This window comes from Macrobrachium nipponense, chromosome 30, assembly GCF_015104395.2.
Source record: "Macrobrachium nipponense isolate FS-2020 chromosome 30, ASM1510439v2, whole genome shotgun sequence".
Classification (NCBI taxonomy): Eukaryota; Metazoa; Arthropoda; class Malacostraca; order Decapoda; family Palaemonidae; genus Macrobrachium; species Macrobrachium nipponense.
In genome coordinates, this window is record NC_087218.1 from 32,707,506 (window position 1) to 32,724,155 (window position 16,650).

Genomic DNA, 16,650 nt, shown 5'->3' on the forward strand with positions numbered 1-16,650 from the left:
GAGGCTATAGATAGAAGGAGGATGGACACTAACAACAGATTAGTACAGCAAGCAGTTAGAAAAACATCTGGAAGTCAAGCTAATCCTATTGAGGTAAGGCAGCAGCAAATACCTTGTAAGGAGCCAGTGAGACATAACATCTCTAATAGAGCAATAAGACCCTCTTCCCCAAAGAAGTTAGCTCATCATCCCTTTCACAATAGAAACAACAGAGGAAGGGGGATTAGGGGAAGAGGGAGAGGTTCAATACAATAGGATGGGCACCTCTCATCACTCAGCCACACCATTGGGGGTTACCTGGCAAATCACTGAAGGTGGCAGGAATTTGGAGCAGAGCAGTGGGTGGTTGATGTTCTCAGAGTCGGTTATTTGATTCCGTTCGAAGTAACCCCACCCCTGACAGAACAACCATTACCGCACCTCGCTTATGCTCAGGAACCTCAGAGGGCTTTTATTCTGCAAGAGGAAGTGAAGAAGATGATGGAAAAATGGGCTGTGGAACAAGTATCGATTCCGTCAAAGAGGTTTTACAGCCGCATTTTCCTTGTCCCCAAAGCCAATAGGGATTGGAGGACAGTAATAGATCTGTCAACATTGAATCTGTTTATAAGAAAAACCAGATTCAGGATGGAGACCCCAAAGATGGTTCTACAAGCAGTCAGGGTCAAGGACTTTATGCTGATAATCGACTTGAAGGTCGCATACTTTCAGATCCCAGTCCATCAGTTTTCCAGGAAATTTCTCCACTTCAGTCTTGCAAAGAAAGTTTTCCAGTTCAAAGTCCTGTGCTTCGTGTTGACGTCTCCTCAAGTTTTTACAAGAGGGTTCACTCTCGTGTCGACACGGGTGCATGCTCAAGGGATCAGGCTAAGATACCGAGACGACTGGCTGGTGATAGCAAAGTCCAGAGAAAAATTACTTTGGGACAGGGTGACCCTTCTGCAGTTTTGTCACAGCTTAGGCATTGTGATAAATCAGGAGAAGTCGAAGTTGGATCCAAGTCGATGGCTGGTGTATCTGGGTATGATTATAGTCACAGTAAAAGCCAAAGTGTTCTTGGCAGACCATAGGGTAGAGAATTGCAAACAAGTGGTGAATGCCTTTCTGGAAAAACAAACAGCCAGCAAGACAGTGGCAGGTAGTACTGGGAATTCTAACTTCCTTGGAGAAGCTGGTAGCACAAGGGAGGCTACACCTTTGATCTCTGCAATGGAGGATGAAGAAGTTTTGGTCGCCAACAGTAGATCACCCATATGAGCAAATCCCCTTGTCGACAGAAGTTGTCAACAGAAGTGAGGAAAGACTTACTGTGGTGGGTGCAGGAAAACAATCTGACAGTGGGGGTTCCCCTTCAGCAACCCTCCCTGGACCTCTTGCTATTCTCAGATGCGTCACTCGAAGGTTGGGGAGCCCACATGGAGGAGCTGATGATTTCAGCAAAATGGAGTGGCGAGGACCGAGAACTCCATATAAACATGGAATTAAAAGCAGTGTTTCTAGCACTTCAGGAATTCCGGGAGAGGGTGAAGGGGCAATCAGTGGTATTGATGTAAAACAACACCACAGTAATAGCTTACGTAAACAAGCAAGGAGTTGCACATGATGACAGTTCAACTTCATCAGTGGGCTGTAGAGAACTTAGTAGACATCAGGGCCAGATATATTCCAGGAAAAAGAAACATAGTGGTCGACAAGTTGAGCCGGAGGGATCAGGTCCTGGGAACGGAGTGGTCCTTGCATCAACAGTTAGTGGACAGAATGCTCATATTGTGGGAAGGGCTGATCATAGACCTATTCTCAACCAGGTACAACAAAAAGTTGGAAGTGTATTGTTCAGTAGTCCCAGACGTAGAGGCAGTAGCAGAAGATGCACTACAACACCCATGGGACAATCTGGACGTTTATGCATTTCCTCCATTTTGTCTAATCCGTCAGGTTTTGAACAAGGTAATGCGGTCTCAGAACCTCAAAATGACTCTGGTAGCGCCTTTATGGCCAAAGGCAGAATGGTTTCCGGACCTGTTGGAACTCCTAATAGAAGTGCCGAGAGAGTTGCCTCCATGGAACAACCTACTATGTCAGCCGCACATGGAGAGGTACCACCAGTCGGTGAAGTCCCTATCACTTCACGGATGGAGACTGTCAAGTATCTCCTATGAGCGGGAGGCTTTTCTCAGAAAGCAGCAACACAGATGGAGGAAACATCAGAAAGTCATTTGCAGCGGTATACCAATGAAAATGGTCAGCATACTGTGATTGGTGTCGTAGAGGGAAATTGTCTCCACTTGGAACCACTATTCAACAATTAGCAGATTTGCTGATATATCTCAGGACAGAAAGGGATATGTCTGGATCTGCTGTAAAGGGGTGTTCTAGCCTTGATCTTGTGCATGGAAGGTGTGGACATTTCGTCTTCATGGGAGCTGGCTATGTTAATTAAGTTTTGAGCAGTCCTGTTCGCCGAAGGAACTAAAAGCCCCAGATTGGGATTTGACCATGGTACTGAGTAGGCTTACAAAACCCCCCTATGAACCACAAAGGCAGTCCACAGATAGGAGCCTGACCCTGAAGACAGTCTTCTTATTGGCCCTAGCCTCAACCAAAAGGGTGGGGGAACTGCATGGTCTGTCATATGTGGTAATGAATTCGAGAGGTTGGAAGTCAATGGTATTAGAGTTTGTTCCAGAATTCGTAGCCAAAACTCAAAACCCATCAGTAGTGAACGGCAGTTTCGACTCCCTTTCCATACCTCCTCTGGCAGAATACGTAGACAATAACAAAGAAGAAATGCTTCTGTGTCCTGTCAGGGTACCAAGAGAGTACTTAAGAAGGACAAGGCATCTCAGGCCGGGGTGCCGGAGGCTGTTCATAAGTACAGAACGGAACAAAAAGGAAGTGTCCAGGAATACAATATCGTTTTGGCTTAGAGAAACAATCAGGAATGCATACATGACAGAAGGCAGAGGGTCAAATAGCCGGGAGAGGGCTAGAGCTCATGACATCAGGGGCTTGAGTGCTTCTTTGGCATTCAAGAAGAATATGTCTGGAGAGAGAATATTCAAAGCTGGTATTTGGCAATGGCAAAAAACTTTCACTTCTTTTTATTTAAAAGATGTTGCCCATAGATCCTTGGACACTTTTTCCTTGGGTCCCAGCGAGTGGTATAGCTCATCCGGTACCCCTGGCGGGTCAGTTCAGTTTGTGTCTAGTCTAAGATGAAGGTATGAAAGTAGAATGAATGAGATGACTGGTCTTTTCTTCTTTACTACTTTCTTTCTACTCCTTTACCTACGGGCAGTATGAAGGAGAGTACTATCATGAGATGGAACAGACTAGATGCAGGTGAGGTGGTCAGCCATACTGTAAAGATAATCTAGAGTATAGCACTCTTTTCAGTAGCAACACACTCCTCTCGGTAATAGGGAAAGAGAGGGCTAATAATAGATCCAGATACAAGGGATAGGAGTGGTTTAGGAGCATGGAGAGTATTCCATCTTACGTAATGTAATACAGGTACTATCCTACTTACAACCAAGTTTGGTTCCGACCCACTGGTTGTAAGTCAGAATGGATGTAAGTCGAACCTTAGAAAGTGGCCAACATACTGGGTAGGGTATACTATCAAACCTTTGCTATATAAGTGCCTACTTAGTTCTGTAATGTAATGTACAATCATTATTTCAATCTTTTTACCATAATGTACTTCTACTAATACATTTTAATCATTTATGTAATAGTATATATTACGTACAATCAGGCATTGAGTTACAATGGGGTTAGGTTCTTGCATGCATGTCAGAAGTCGATTCTTACGTAAATTGGTTTGCAATTCAGTCTACAGTACAGTTAATACCAAATGATGCTGCAGATAGGGCAGGGTAACTCAAACTGATGCTGCCTGAGTGATGAGAGTTCTCATGCCTGAGTGATGAGAGTTCTCATGAGATGGCGCAGTGCCAAGTAACTCAATGGTCAACTGTCTGAAGTAAGGTTGTAAGTACGAGTTCGTATGTCGAGCAGGTTGTAAGTCGGATAGTAGTTGTAAACCATGGCATCGTACGAGCGACCAGAGAGGGAAACCAATAGATTCTCATATATCTTTGGTTCAAGGGTTAATAGTCCATTGTCTTAGAATACACCTACTATTTGGAAATGGATAAAGGTGGCAAACTCCCAGTCAGTAATATTGACTTACCATCCACCAGTAGGTAAGTCTATCCTAATGTTAAAGACCGAAGGTTTGTTCCGTATATGAACAAATGACAAATTTTTAACCAATTTGTATTTTTCATAACTAACAAACCTGAGGTCTTAGCAGATACAGGCCCACCTCTAACCACCCCTCTAGCCGTCTAATCTGGGTTGGAAGAGTAACTGGCTGGTCACGGGACGCCAAGGGCATTCTGGGTACTACATGCCCCGTGACCTGGTATTGATGCCCATAGTCCCTGGATCTCACAAGGTTAATTTTAATTCTACCAGTATCCAGCTTGGCGCTAGTATTATCCTACTGTTAAGACCTCAGGTTTGTTAGTTATGAAAAATACAAATTGGTTAAAAAATTGTCATTTTTAGCTGGTGTGCTAGTAGGAAAGTATAGTTGTGTAATTACTTGGTGAGTATATGTGAAGTATTATTTTATTATGAAATTACAGTTTTACAAAAAGTACACACAATTTGCCATATTCCAGTGTAGTAATCATAATTTTTGATCAATTAAATCACATACAGAATAAGCACTTGTATGTAAGTGAAAGAATCTGTATGTGAAGTTTTATAATATTTTAAGAGAAGCTTACATATGTACTTTATTAATTGAACAGTGAAGTATAAATAAAACCATCACATTTAGAGAAAAAATGACTAAACTGTTGTTAAGGAATTTGTAGGTCAGAAGCATCAACTGGCATTAGTACTAAATTACTACTTCCATCCATCAAAATTTTAAAATGTGTTTTTTAAAGGTTCACATCTGAGACTCAGTAATGATAATAAATTTCTGTACGTATATCAGCTTTTTCCAGTAATTGAGTTGTCCCAAACCCCCTCTGTCTTGTTTACTCTACCTGAACACCCATTAGGTTCATTTAGAAAACAATGTTTTTACTACAAGCATACATTTTTAATATAATGCAAACAATTTTATTATTCCATCTTTTAGGACTGATTAGTGTTCGTTTCAATTTATGCCTTTCTACAGGAGGAGTGTGGTGACACATCTCCACGTCATTCGATAGCATCAAATACTAGCAGCAACTTATCCTCTCCACCTTCTCCTGGTCGACCTCCTGACCATCACTCCTCATCATATGATTCATAGGGATACGTTTGGCCTGGAGAGCGGCTATGAGCAGGTCACTCGCAGGCTGGTAGTCATGGGCTGCCTAAATACAGTTTTTGTTAAATATAATAATGTAAAGGACTGCTCAAATTAAGTGTAGATTTTTTCTTTGTTTTTTAAGTTTCAATTTAACTAAATCCTTGGACCATTCAGTATCATGTCACAGGGGCAGTGTGGTCACAAATCAAAACAAAAGTACTGATTTGGTTTAGCCAATTCCGGCTAAGTTTTATTTATTATTACCGTCTTGTGATATGGTGGGTTATACAGTGGGGATACTGTCAAAAAGAGTATCTTAAAGAACCATTATTACTTAATACCATATGATAGTTTAATCAACCAGTTAATGCTGCTGATGGTTGCTGTCTTTGACCAGCCAATCAGCATGCATAGAACACAAAGTACTTACCTTCCTCAGGTGGTTAGGAAGTTTAGAATTTATGAAGTTTACGTAGGGTAAGTTATATGGGGTATATATAGAGCTGGTTGGTGCTACTATCACATTGAAAACATTTGTAAAATTTGTTGGTTAATCTAGGAGTTTCAGTACATATAGGCAGCTGATATGGAATTCTGGCTGTTTGGTGCTTTATAAAAAAAAATGTATTTGAGTGATGAATTATGTATAAATTTGCAATTATGATGTTATATATAAGAACTTCTTGTTTACAATTTATTGATATTGGGTCTTCTCTATAAATCTTTTAATGGTTGTTAAAGAAAAGCTTCAGCTAGTCATTTTCCTTACTTTTAAGTGTCGGAATTTAGTCCAAAGAAACGAAGTAAACCTTATCAAATGCCTAGTGAGAACATGTTGAATTGTTATGAGGGCACAATATATTATAAATGTAGGTGCTGTGAGGATTAGGTAGTGTTGCAACCTGAAATAAAGTTGCTTTTAAGGCCTTGAGGGGAAGTCACACCGGTGCAAAGAGTTCACTTTGTTGGTTCAGTGTCTGTGGCCTTTCATTCATCTTGAAAAGAAATCATTGTAGTCTTAACCCTGTGGTGTTACTGAAATGTTTTGAATAGTTTATATAAAAAAGCTAACACTAAGGAGGTTGAAGCTACATTATGTACTCCTAAAATTTCCATAGAGGCTTGCTGTGAAAGCCTAATGACAATTCTTCCAGTGGAAAAATTTTTTTTTGCATGAACAGTTTTCTTTTTGGAATCTGCTCATGTTAACTAACTCAGGCTCTTTAAATGATGACACACCATTTGAACTATTTGCATTTCATTTTGGGTCAGTTGAGGGAAGAAGATGGTCTTATGTTTATCAATCAGATTTGACTGCTGTGTTCATCAATCAGAGTTGACTACTGTTATGTTACACAATGGAAATTGTAAGTTTTCTAACCTAATACACAAAAAAGGGGCATTTTAAAACCAGTGATTTGAAATTGACTGATGTCAAGACTGTAGTCTCAACCCTTGTGATAAAACATGTTACTGTATATGCAAGTTGTTTTTTTATTTTGTAAATGTTCAGTGAACTTTTATATGGCCCTAAGTTATTTAAATTTTTAGAAATTAACATCCAGATTATTTACCAGAAAATTTTGTTATTAAGTTGAAAAACTGCTCCAGGGGGATCAAAATAGTTGAGAATCATTCCTTGACTGTGTGCTTTGTTATAATAGGTCTTGCTTGAAGGTTGTATTTGTAATGCTTGAAAACATGAGCCTTTTCATTGGATGACCTTTCACGGATTCCAATCCATCACCTTAAAGGTATTCCTTGTTTTGTGTAGTTGTCCTAAAGTTCAGTAACAAGTTTGGCGTGGCTCTTTAATCTGATCAGCCGAATATGCTCCAAGATCATCATGCTCATAGCTTAGACATGCAAAGACATTGGTCTTGACTGTAAGAAATAACCATATGCTTTGAATTGCCTTCCAAACCACTACTAAAATGTGCAGACATTATGATCTCAGAGCAAAGGATTCTGATTTGTTAACATTCTTCCCCCTTCCAAAGTCTGATGGTTAACAAGTTTAATGTTTCTTTTCTCAGTTTTAGGCAAAGATTTAGACATTTTTCTGAAATTAGTAACTATGCCGTTCATGTAATTAGTTGCTTGTGTAAAAAGCCTTTTTTATGTAAAAAGCAATTTTTTTTCTGAAGTGTTCTTGCCAATTGACGTAGCAAGTTTTGCTGCTGTTGTCGACTCGATACTCTTCTCAAGATAATGTATTAATGTCCATTAATTTATTAGGCATCAACGTATTCATCTCCATAATTTCTCATTAATAACTAAGCATTCTATGCTGTCACAATTTTCTTGTAAGTACAATATTGTAAATATGTTATTCTCTAGTGATTCAGTTCCATGAAAGTATGAAACCTGGTATGTATAATAAAACTGTGTATTGTAGTCTGTAATTTATGATTTGAATGGTCACTCTACAGTGGCTTTGTGTATACTAGCTTTTGTAAAATAGACAATTTTTAGAAATGGCAATATTATGGGTGAAGGCTTTTTTTATTTATACCTATACGTACTTGGTTATAGAGATGAAACAAGGTGCAAAACATTACACATAGCTGTTGGTCATACATTAACGATGTTAATATCATTATGCATTCAGGTTATTTATTACTTTGATATGGAGATGTAAAATGTAAACTCCCAAAATAGTGGTTGATCAACTTGCAGCACTGGTCATGACAATGACTTAGGCACACATAATCTGATGAGATCATGGTAGAAAGTCCTTATACTTGCAGCTGATTGGTTAGAACCAAAATGGCTTCAACAAGCCTATTTGTGTAGATAGCAGACGTAAACTTTACAGAGATTCATAGCACAGATGGTCTGTGTCTTCGCACAGTAAAACCTACATACACACTGATGGAGGGAAGAATAGATAGCTGACTTTTTGGGGAAAACATGGGTCAATAAAGCCAATCGACAGAACTCTGGAAGCCAATCTAAAAAGGACCATCCCACTTTTGAGTGTAACATTCAAGTGTGAGAAGAGCTATATGCATTGTCAAAAGATCAGCTGCTCAGGTTCCTCTGGTTAGTTGCCATACAGCTAACCTTTTTAAATATGTTGCTCCTTTGACTAGAGATTGACCAGTATTCCTAGGAGAAAAACATAATGCTGCCAAATTAATGAAAGATAGAAAATGTTTCTAAAATATCCTCATCTCTGGTTGGAATAGAACTATGACTTATAAGGAGACTTTGAAGACAACAAAAGACCCAAACTGGAAATGCCAGCTCTGGAAACAGAGGAAATTAGCCTTTTTCCCCTTTAGGAACATTTGGAGTCTAAAGAATACTAAGTCTTAAAACCTGTTTTTCTAAGTAATTTTTTTTCCTCAGGATTAATTCCTGAAAACCAGCTCGGGAAGAGCCTTTAGTAGGCTGAGAGGTCTGGATAAACTACTAATCCTTTATATAAATAATAATAATACAAAATGCACTATTCAAAAGTTGGAATGAAGTGGTGTGTTGCACCTTCTTTTATATCAACACATTCAACAGATGACTACAAATAAACGTGGAGAACAGAAGCAGTAAGTACTAGCCACAATTCACACACAAAGTGAGCTGTCAGCAAACAAGACACAGCAGCACCATGGAGAATCTACACTTACCCTCTAGCCATTTCAGAAGGGTCGGACCCTTTCAACATAACTGGAGTAAAGTGGGAGAGCATGCTTATTGATAGCCTTCATAACAATAGAAGGCTGACAAACTTTCTAGTAGTAATCCTGGAAATGATGAAACTTATGAAGATGCTGATCTGCCAAGGATAACCAATGGAATTGCAATCCTTTGAATGAAGCATTACTTCCTTGTAGATAATTGGCAACTGTGAACTTTGCCAAAGATAGATTTGTTTTGTAACCCCTACTCCTCATTGCCTTCCCTTCAGTTGGCAATCAAGGTCTCTGAAGCGGCTGAGATGAGACTTGATCTTTAAGGTGTCACACACCCAGCTGAAAATATCTATGAAAGATTTGTTGTCTTTGAGCACAGATCCTCTGAAAATTCCAAGTCAGTCTTCTACCAGTAAAGCACTAATTTTAGCAGAGGTGAATATGTCTGTAGATGTCTGCAAAGTGCTAGTAGTACAAGGAATTTTTCCGGTCTTGGAGGAAGCCACACTTGCCACTGATGGGTCGAAGATAACTGCTTAAGAAAAGATAAGAACTGTCATAATTAACCCTGAATCACATTCAAATGGTTCATGAACAATGAATTTGTGGCCATCAGGAACCCTTGAACGAAGGCTAAAATGTTACCTAAACTAAAAGATGAAATGAGAGCGCCTCAGTGGCGTGGTTGGTATGGTGTTGCCGTCCCACCTCAGTGGTCGCGAGTTCGATTCTCGGCCATTCCATTGAGGAGTGAGAGATGTGTATTTCTGGTGATAGAAGTTCACTCTCGATGTGGTTCGGAAGTCACATAAAGCTGTTGGTCACGTTGCTGAACAACCACTGGTTCCATGCAATGTAAAAACACCATACAGACAAACAAACAAAAATGATGAATTGAACAAAATAATTTAGGCCAAAGGCTAAGCACTGGGACCAATGAGGTCATTCAGTGCTGAAATGGAAAGTGACAGCAAGTCTGAAACCTGTAACAACTGGGAAACCTCAACAGTTACACTATGAATCGGTTGTTTGGAGAGGGTGGAAATTAAGATTGAAGGAAGAGACTACTTAAGGAGGTACAGTGAAAGGCCGAAGGCATGCTGCAAAGAACCTTATGTTGAGTCAATGCCTACAGTGCACTGATGGCAACTAACCCCCGACCGGGGGTTGATGAGATTGATGACAAAAATCCCTTACCCACAAAAGCATATATAAATATATTAAATAAAAAATTGAATCCTAAAAACTAAAGTGGACGCTGAAAGTCTTTGCACCCCTGAAGGCTGCGTAAAGACTTTCAGCGTTTTAAAGAATCCTCCATATCAGTCATGGAAAATGCCTGAGAGAAAAAATGACCAATTGGCACTTTTTATTGTTTCCACTGTGTCCTTGATTAAGGAAACAATAACTGATCAGTAGCCCATTAGCCGTGGTGTAAGTCGGTTTCTTTTGCTGGCACTCCTGTCAGGATTTGTTTGTCTCGTGGTGTTGCCCTTGTGTTGCCATTCCCTGTGCCTTTATGAGTAATGGTGGGTCTTTATACTAATAGGGATGATCGTGTAAGGGTCAATCAATGTTTTGAATTGGGGTTAAATACCGCTGAAATTGTGCGGCAGATGGATTTGAAGCGTCGAACAGTTCAGAACATTGTTGCTAGGTACAAGGCGTCAGGGAAGAAAGAGGTACCTCTTCCCGCCAAGAAGTCTGGGAGGCCCCCGTTGCTGTCTGAACGATCTATTTCGCTACTGAGAAGGGAAGCAGAGCTTAATCCTTCACACACCGCTCGTCAATTCAGGGAAGAAAACCCTGAAATTTTAGGAAAGTGTAAAGTACGTACTTTACAGATGTACTTGTCACGCAAGTTGGGATTCAAGAGTGTTGTGGCTCCTGAGAAGAGCAAGCTAACTGATGCCCATATTACACATTCCATTGCTCGGCAAGCACCTCAACGAAAGTTTGGCGAAGTCCCCGCCTTAACAAGTGCAGTGACAAACTTATTCGTCCTCATGAAAAGTTTCCCAAAACTTTGATGGTATGGGGTTCAATGGGTTATGAGGGAGTTGGGGAATTGTGTATTTTGGAAAATAATGAACAAGTGAACCAGCATATTTATTACGTTGTGCTAAATGAATATTTAGAGTGGAGCTTTGAGAAGACAGGTGCTTCGATTCTTCAGCAAGACTGCGCACGGTGCCACACAATGCCATTGATTAGGAACTGGTTGCAGGATTGTGGTGTGGAGCTTTTAACCCTCTTACGCCGACTGGACGTATTTTACGTCTACATTTTTTGTCTCCCGTGTGCCGACTGGACGTATTTTACGTCTACTTACAAAAGTCTTTTTTTTTAATGTTCGGCGGAAAAACTTACTTAGAGGCCTACCAGCCTAAAACTTTTGAATCACGCGCCTTAGGGGATGCTGTGAGTTCATGGATCAAGGTGTTGTTTTGTTTACAATCGTTACGCAGGCGCGCAAGTGCGAATTTCTTTCTTGCTGCACTAAAAAGTATCTGTGACACATCTCGGAAATTATTTCGTCACTTTGACATAATTTTTGTACCATTGTAAATTAGCCGTTACATGAAGTATTATATATGAAAATGTGAGCATTTTTATGTAGAATACAACATTAAAATACTCATGATTGTAGCTTTTATCAGTTTTGAGATATTTTCATATAAATAACGATAATTGCCAAACTTTCAACCTTCGGTCAACTTTGACTCTACCGAAATGGTCGAAAAACGCAATTGTAAGTTAAAACTCTTATATTTTAGTAATATTCAATCATTTACCTTAATTTTGCAATTAATTGAAAGTCTCTAGCACAATATTTCGATTTATGGTGAATTTATGAAAAAACTTTTCCCTTACGTCTGCGCGGTAACTCTTCTGAAAAAAATCATACATGCGATTGTGGTAATGTTTGCACCATTTTGAAATTAGCTGTTATATAAAGTTTTATATATGGAAATGTGTGCAATTTCATGTACAATACAACTAAAAACAACCCATGGTTGTAGCTTTTATCAGTTTTGAGATATTTTCATATAAATAACGATAATTGCCAAAATTTCAACCTTCGGTCAACTTTGACTCTACCGAAATGGTCGAAAAACGCAATTGTAAGCTAAAAAGCTTATATTCTAGTAATATTCAAGCATTTACCTTCATTTTGCAACAAATTGGAAGTCTCTAGCACAATATTTCGATTTATGGTGAATTTATGAAAAAAATAACATTTTCTTTACGTCTGCACGGTAACTCTTCCGAAAAAATCATAAGTGCGATTGTGGTAATGTTTGCACCATTTTAAATTAGCCGTTACATAAAGTTTTATATATGAAAATGTGTGCAATTTTATGTAGAATACAACAAAAAATAATTGAAGGTTGTAGCTTTTCTCATTTTTGAAATATTTGCATATAAATCACGATAAATAGAAAAAAAACCACGTTCGGTCAACTTTGACTACCGAACTGGTCGAAAAACGCAATTGTAAGCTAAAACTCTTACAGTCTAGTAATATTCAGTCATTTATCTTCATCTTGAAACAAATTCGAAGTCTCTAGCAAAATATTTAGATTTATGGTGAATTTAAAAAAAAATCTTTCCTTCCCTCCGCACGCGGATTCTCCGCCACAAATCTCCGAAATACGTACGTCCCATTCTCGGAATATTTGCTCCGTTTCATATTAGGCATTTCATAGTTTTATATATGAAAATGTGCGCAATTTTATGTAGAATAAAACTAAAAATATTTGAAGGTTGTAGCTTTTCTTATTTCCGAAATAATTGCTTATAAAAAAAAAATATATATAAAAAATTTGACATTCGGTCAACTTTAACTCGTCAGATATGGTAGAAAACTGCAATTGTAAGCTAATACTCTTACAGTATAGTAATATTCAATCATTTGTCTTCATTTTGAAAGAAATTGGAAGTCTCTTGGACAATATTTAGATTTATGGTGAATTTTTGAAAAAAATATTTGTTTACGTCTGCACGTTACGAATTCATGCATTATTTTGTGATAATATTTTCTCTGTGTTGCTTTTATCGTTTTACAATGTGTTATATAACAAAATGATTGCAATTTAGTGTACATTACAACGAAAAAAAAAGTAACTTGTTACCTTTAACCGTTTTGCGCACAGCGCGATTTGAATACAATTATATATGAAATTTTGTTTTTGCGCTATCATATATCACATTATTTATATATGATAATGATAATTTTTTTCATTTCTGATGGTTGCATACTAAACTTCAGCCAATGACAAAAAAGGAGCCAAAAATGAACTCTTAATCTTGAAAACTAAGCGCGCTGTGATTTTTTGAAAAAAATATTTTTTCCGCTTCCGCGCTCACTCTGAAACACCTCCGGCACACGGGAGACAATTTTTTTTTTTACCGCTTCGGCGTAAGAGGGTTAAGTGACTGGCCCCCTAATTCCCCTGATTTTAGTCCCATTGAAAATCTGTGGTCGATCATTAAACAACGTTTGCAGAGGGTTGACTGCTCCAATATCGAGAAACTCAAAGCCGCCATCATCGCTGCTTGGAACAGTATCGAACCAGAGATTTGTCAGCACCTCATTGAAAGCGTTCCCCAACGGCTGAAGGCAGCTAAGGAGAACAAATTTGGTGCAACCAAATACTAGAAAGCCTAAGGTAAACTGACACACCATTTCAATATCTTTAACTAAATTTTTGCACTCCTTTACAGGTCGAAAAAAGTGCGCGTGTATGCGTTTGCTTAAATTGCACTGGGGTATAAAGACTTTCGGCGCCTACTTTAGTTTAAAAATTGCCTAACCTAATCAACCTGACAACAACAAAATAATATACAGAAAGAATCAAATATTAATTATCACAAACCAACTTCTATACTACCACACCCCTTGAATAAAATAAAGGAAATCTTATTTCCTTTTTTTCACTAAACTCCCTTTCTAACTACCCAACTGTAGTCCGGAATTGGACCTCGACTTCGGGTCCGTGGTCTTTCATACAGTACTACTTGTTCACTGACTTCTACTTCAAAGACGTTGGACTTACCTAGCCACTGGTTCCATGCAACGTAAAGCACCATACAATACAATACCTGAATGGCTGCCATCATCTGTTCCATACTCTCATTTATTTCTGCCACACTTTGCCTCAAACTATCCAAAATTTCCCCGTTTACACTTTCCAGTACTTCTAAATCCTCACTCACACATTCACTCTTTCAACACTCGGTCAAGTCAAAGGGAACTCGCACACACTATACATACCGTCTTCTTCACAACTTGGCGTTGCTTCTAATTCACCCAACTCTTGCATATCCTTATACACATTCTTTATACTCACCAAATTCAATCCTTCCACATCCCACTCAAATCCTTCAAAATTGATTACATCCTCATTCTCACTACTACCAAACATCACAAAGGTACTTTTACTGGCTTCTAAAACTCCTCAAAATTAGAACACCCATCTCATGTAGTACTCTGCAAACAATTCTGTAAATGTACCCTTTCTCTTTCTACTCCTCTTTTAGGCTTTCTCTATGTTTCACCAACACTAGTTATTTATCTTCCGAGTTTATGCCTTCTTCTATTTCTTCACTTTTCCTCCCTTAATAACTTCCTAATGGAATCCTCTTATATGTATTTTGGTGGTTCTCTCCATCTTCTCAACTGATTATGATGTACTTGTAGTACCCTTACATTTCCTTCTTCATTCCTGTCTTCTAGCACATAACTCAATCCACTGGACCAAACTGTTTTCACTACATACGGACCTTCATACTTCTCACTTTGTACCTACTCTGAAACTCTCAAACCTTTCATTTGCTTGTCTCCACAAATCTCGTTCATCCTCATTCAAATCCAACCTCGCTCTCGCATAACTCTCATAATTCATCACATACTCGCTTGGAGGTATACCTTAAATTACTACCACTCTTCCTAACAACAAATCCCATTCATTCTCTCCACCGGTCAACATTCGAAACATCTCATTCAGAGTCCTTATGGTTCATTCCACCAATCCCTTGGCACTCAGCATATACGAAATTGTTAATACATGCTCAATACCCCAATCTCCCATGTTGTGATGAACCAATATGCACAGCCCACTGCTCCACTCATTGAGAACACTGGAACATGCATCATCTCTCCCATCTTCTCTCTTGAAAAAATACACCACGCCTTCACACAACACAAACCTCTCAGGCCATGTTCTCCCAGGTACTCCCTCTCTAATACACCTTCTCAACTCACTCACCACAAAACAGTTCTGCTGCATCTCCTCAATGGCCTCTGTTGTTAACAATTCATGCTCACTCTTATCCAACTCCATTATATCCTCCTCCTCACTCAAACTTCTACTAAACCACTCCCACAAACCTAGCCATGCTTATTGCCTCACTTTGCATTCTCCCTACTACAACCTCATCTTTCATTAGAAGTCCTTTCCCAACATCCACTACCAATCCATTCTTCCTCAAAAAAATCCATCCCAAACAGGAAACATGGCATTTGCTCATTTCCCAGTACCACAAGGCACGCTTCCACCTCAAGCTCTCCCAATTTTGCCTCCAACTTCACTTCTTAGTTCTTCCCATCCAACTGGCTATCTAGCTATACCTGTCACTGACACACTCACCACTCTCCTTTAAGGGGGCTGGCCGGTACCCCTATATATTGGGGTATAGGGCAAAAAACGCAGTCATTAAAAAATTCATGCAGCTTCCTACAGCAATGGAGAATGCGTATAGGAAATATTTTGTCAAAATTCCTCTTACTTTCGTAGTTACAGGGTAATTAGTTGACGTAACTCAATAAGCCAAAAACATTGATCCGTACAAGAAAATGCAATATTTCTTCCGTTATCATAAATTTTGATAATTATTGTCAAAGAAATTGTGAGCATGGCATCTGTAGAGACTCCATGGGTCGCAGGAGGGCAGGGAACCCTGGGAAGGTTGTCAGCTTACCACCATTCAGTGCGAGGAGAAACATGAGAAATTGTACATGTTTTGAGTTTCACCTCTGACATTTGCTTGCTTTTACATCAGTTTATATGTTTCGGCAAGAATTTCATCATGCCAAAGGGGGAAAGACAAGTAAAACATCTTGCTAACAGACAGAAGAAGAAAATTCGCTTTAATATCAGTTCAGAATATCATAATATCTGTGATATTAGCGTAGTTAGTGAAGAGAGAGAGGACGGGGCTTGGGAGGGGTGCGTAGTAATTAATGCCCAGTCTTGCCTGATGCACACGTCGTGCACTGCCCCAGGCTACAGTCTTTGAGCAAAGGGATCTTCATTTATGATAAATAACATAGTTTTGGTTTATTAATACCCAAAAAGGAATATGAAATTCATAATATCATGATTTATTAACATTGTCTTTATAAAAAGAGAGTACACGTTTGAGTTTCACCTCTGACATTCTCTTGCTTTTATGTCTGTTTATCTTTGTTTTGGCAAGAATTTCATCTTGCCAAAGTGGAAAAGACAAGGAAAACATCTCACTAACATACAGAAGAAGAAAATTTGCTGTAATAAGTGGAGTTAGTGAAGGAGAGAGAGAGGGTTGCGTAGGAAAGTGCCCCATCTTGCCTGACGCAGTGCCCCAGGCTACGATATATGAGCAAAGGGATCTTAATTTATGATTAAATTATGATAAATAACATATTTTTGG

At 38.9% G+C, this 16,650-nt stretch overlaps 1 protein-coding gene across 1 annotated transcript in view; it reads left to right on the forward strand.

The window, feature by feature from the left end:
- Positions 1-7,804, forward strand: part of LOC135202409 (serine/threonine-protein kinase Genghis Khan-like) — a 366,963-nt gene extending 359,159 nt beyond the window's left edge. Inside the window, 1 exon segment of the mRNA XM_064231803.1 lies at positions 5,201-7,804. Within this exon segment, the coding sequence (XP_064087873.1) occupies positions 5,201-5,320 (120 nt within the window). The 3' untranslated portion in view covers positions 5,321-7,804.
- Positions 7,805-16,650: the final 8,846 nt, after the last annotated feature.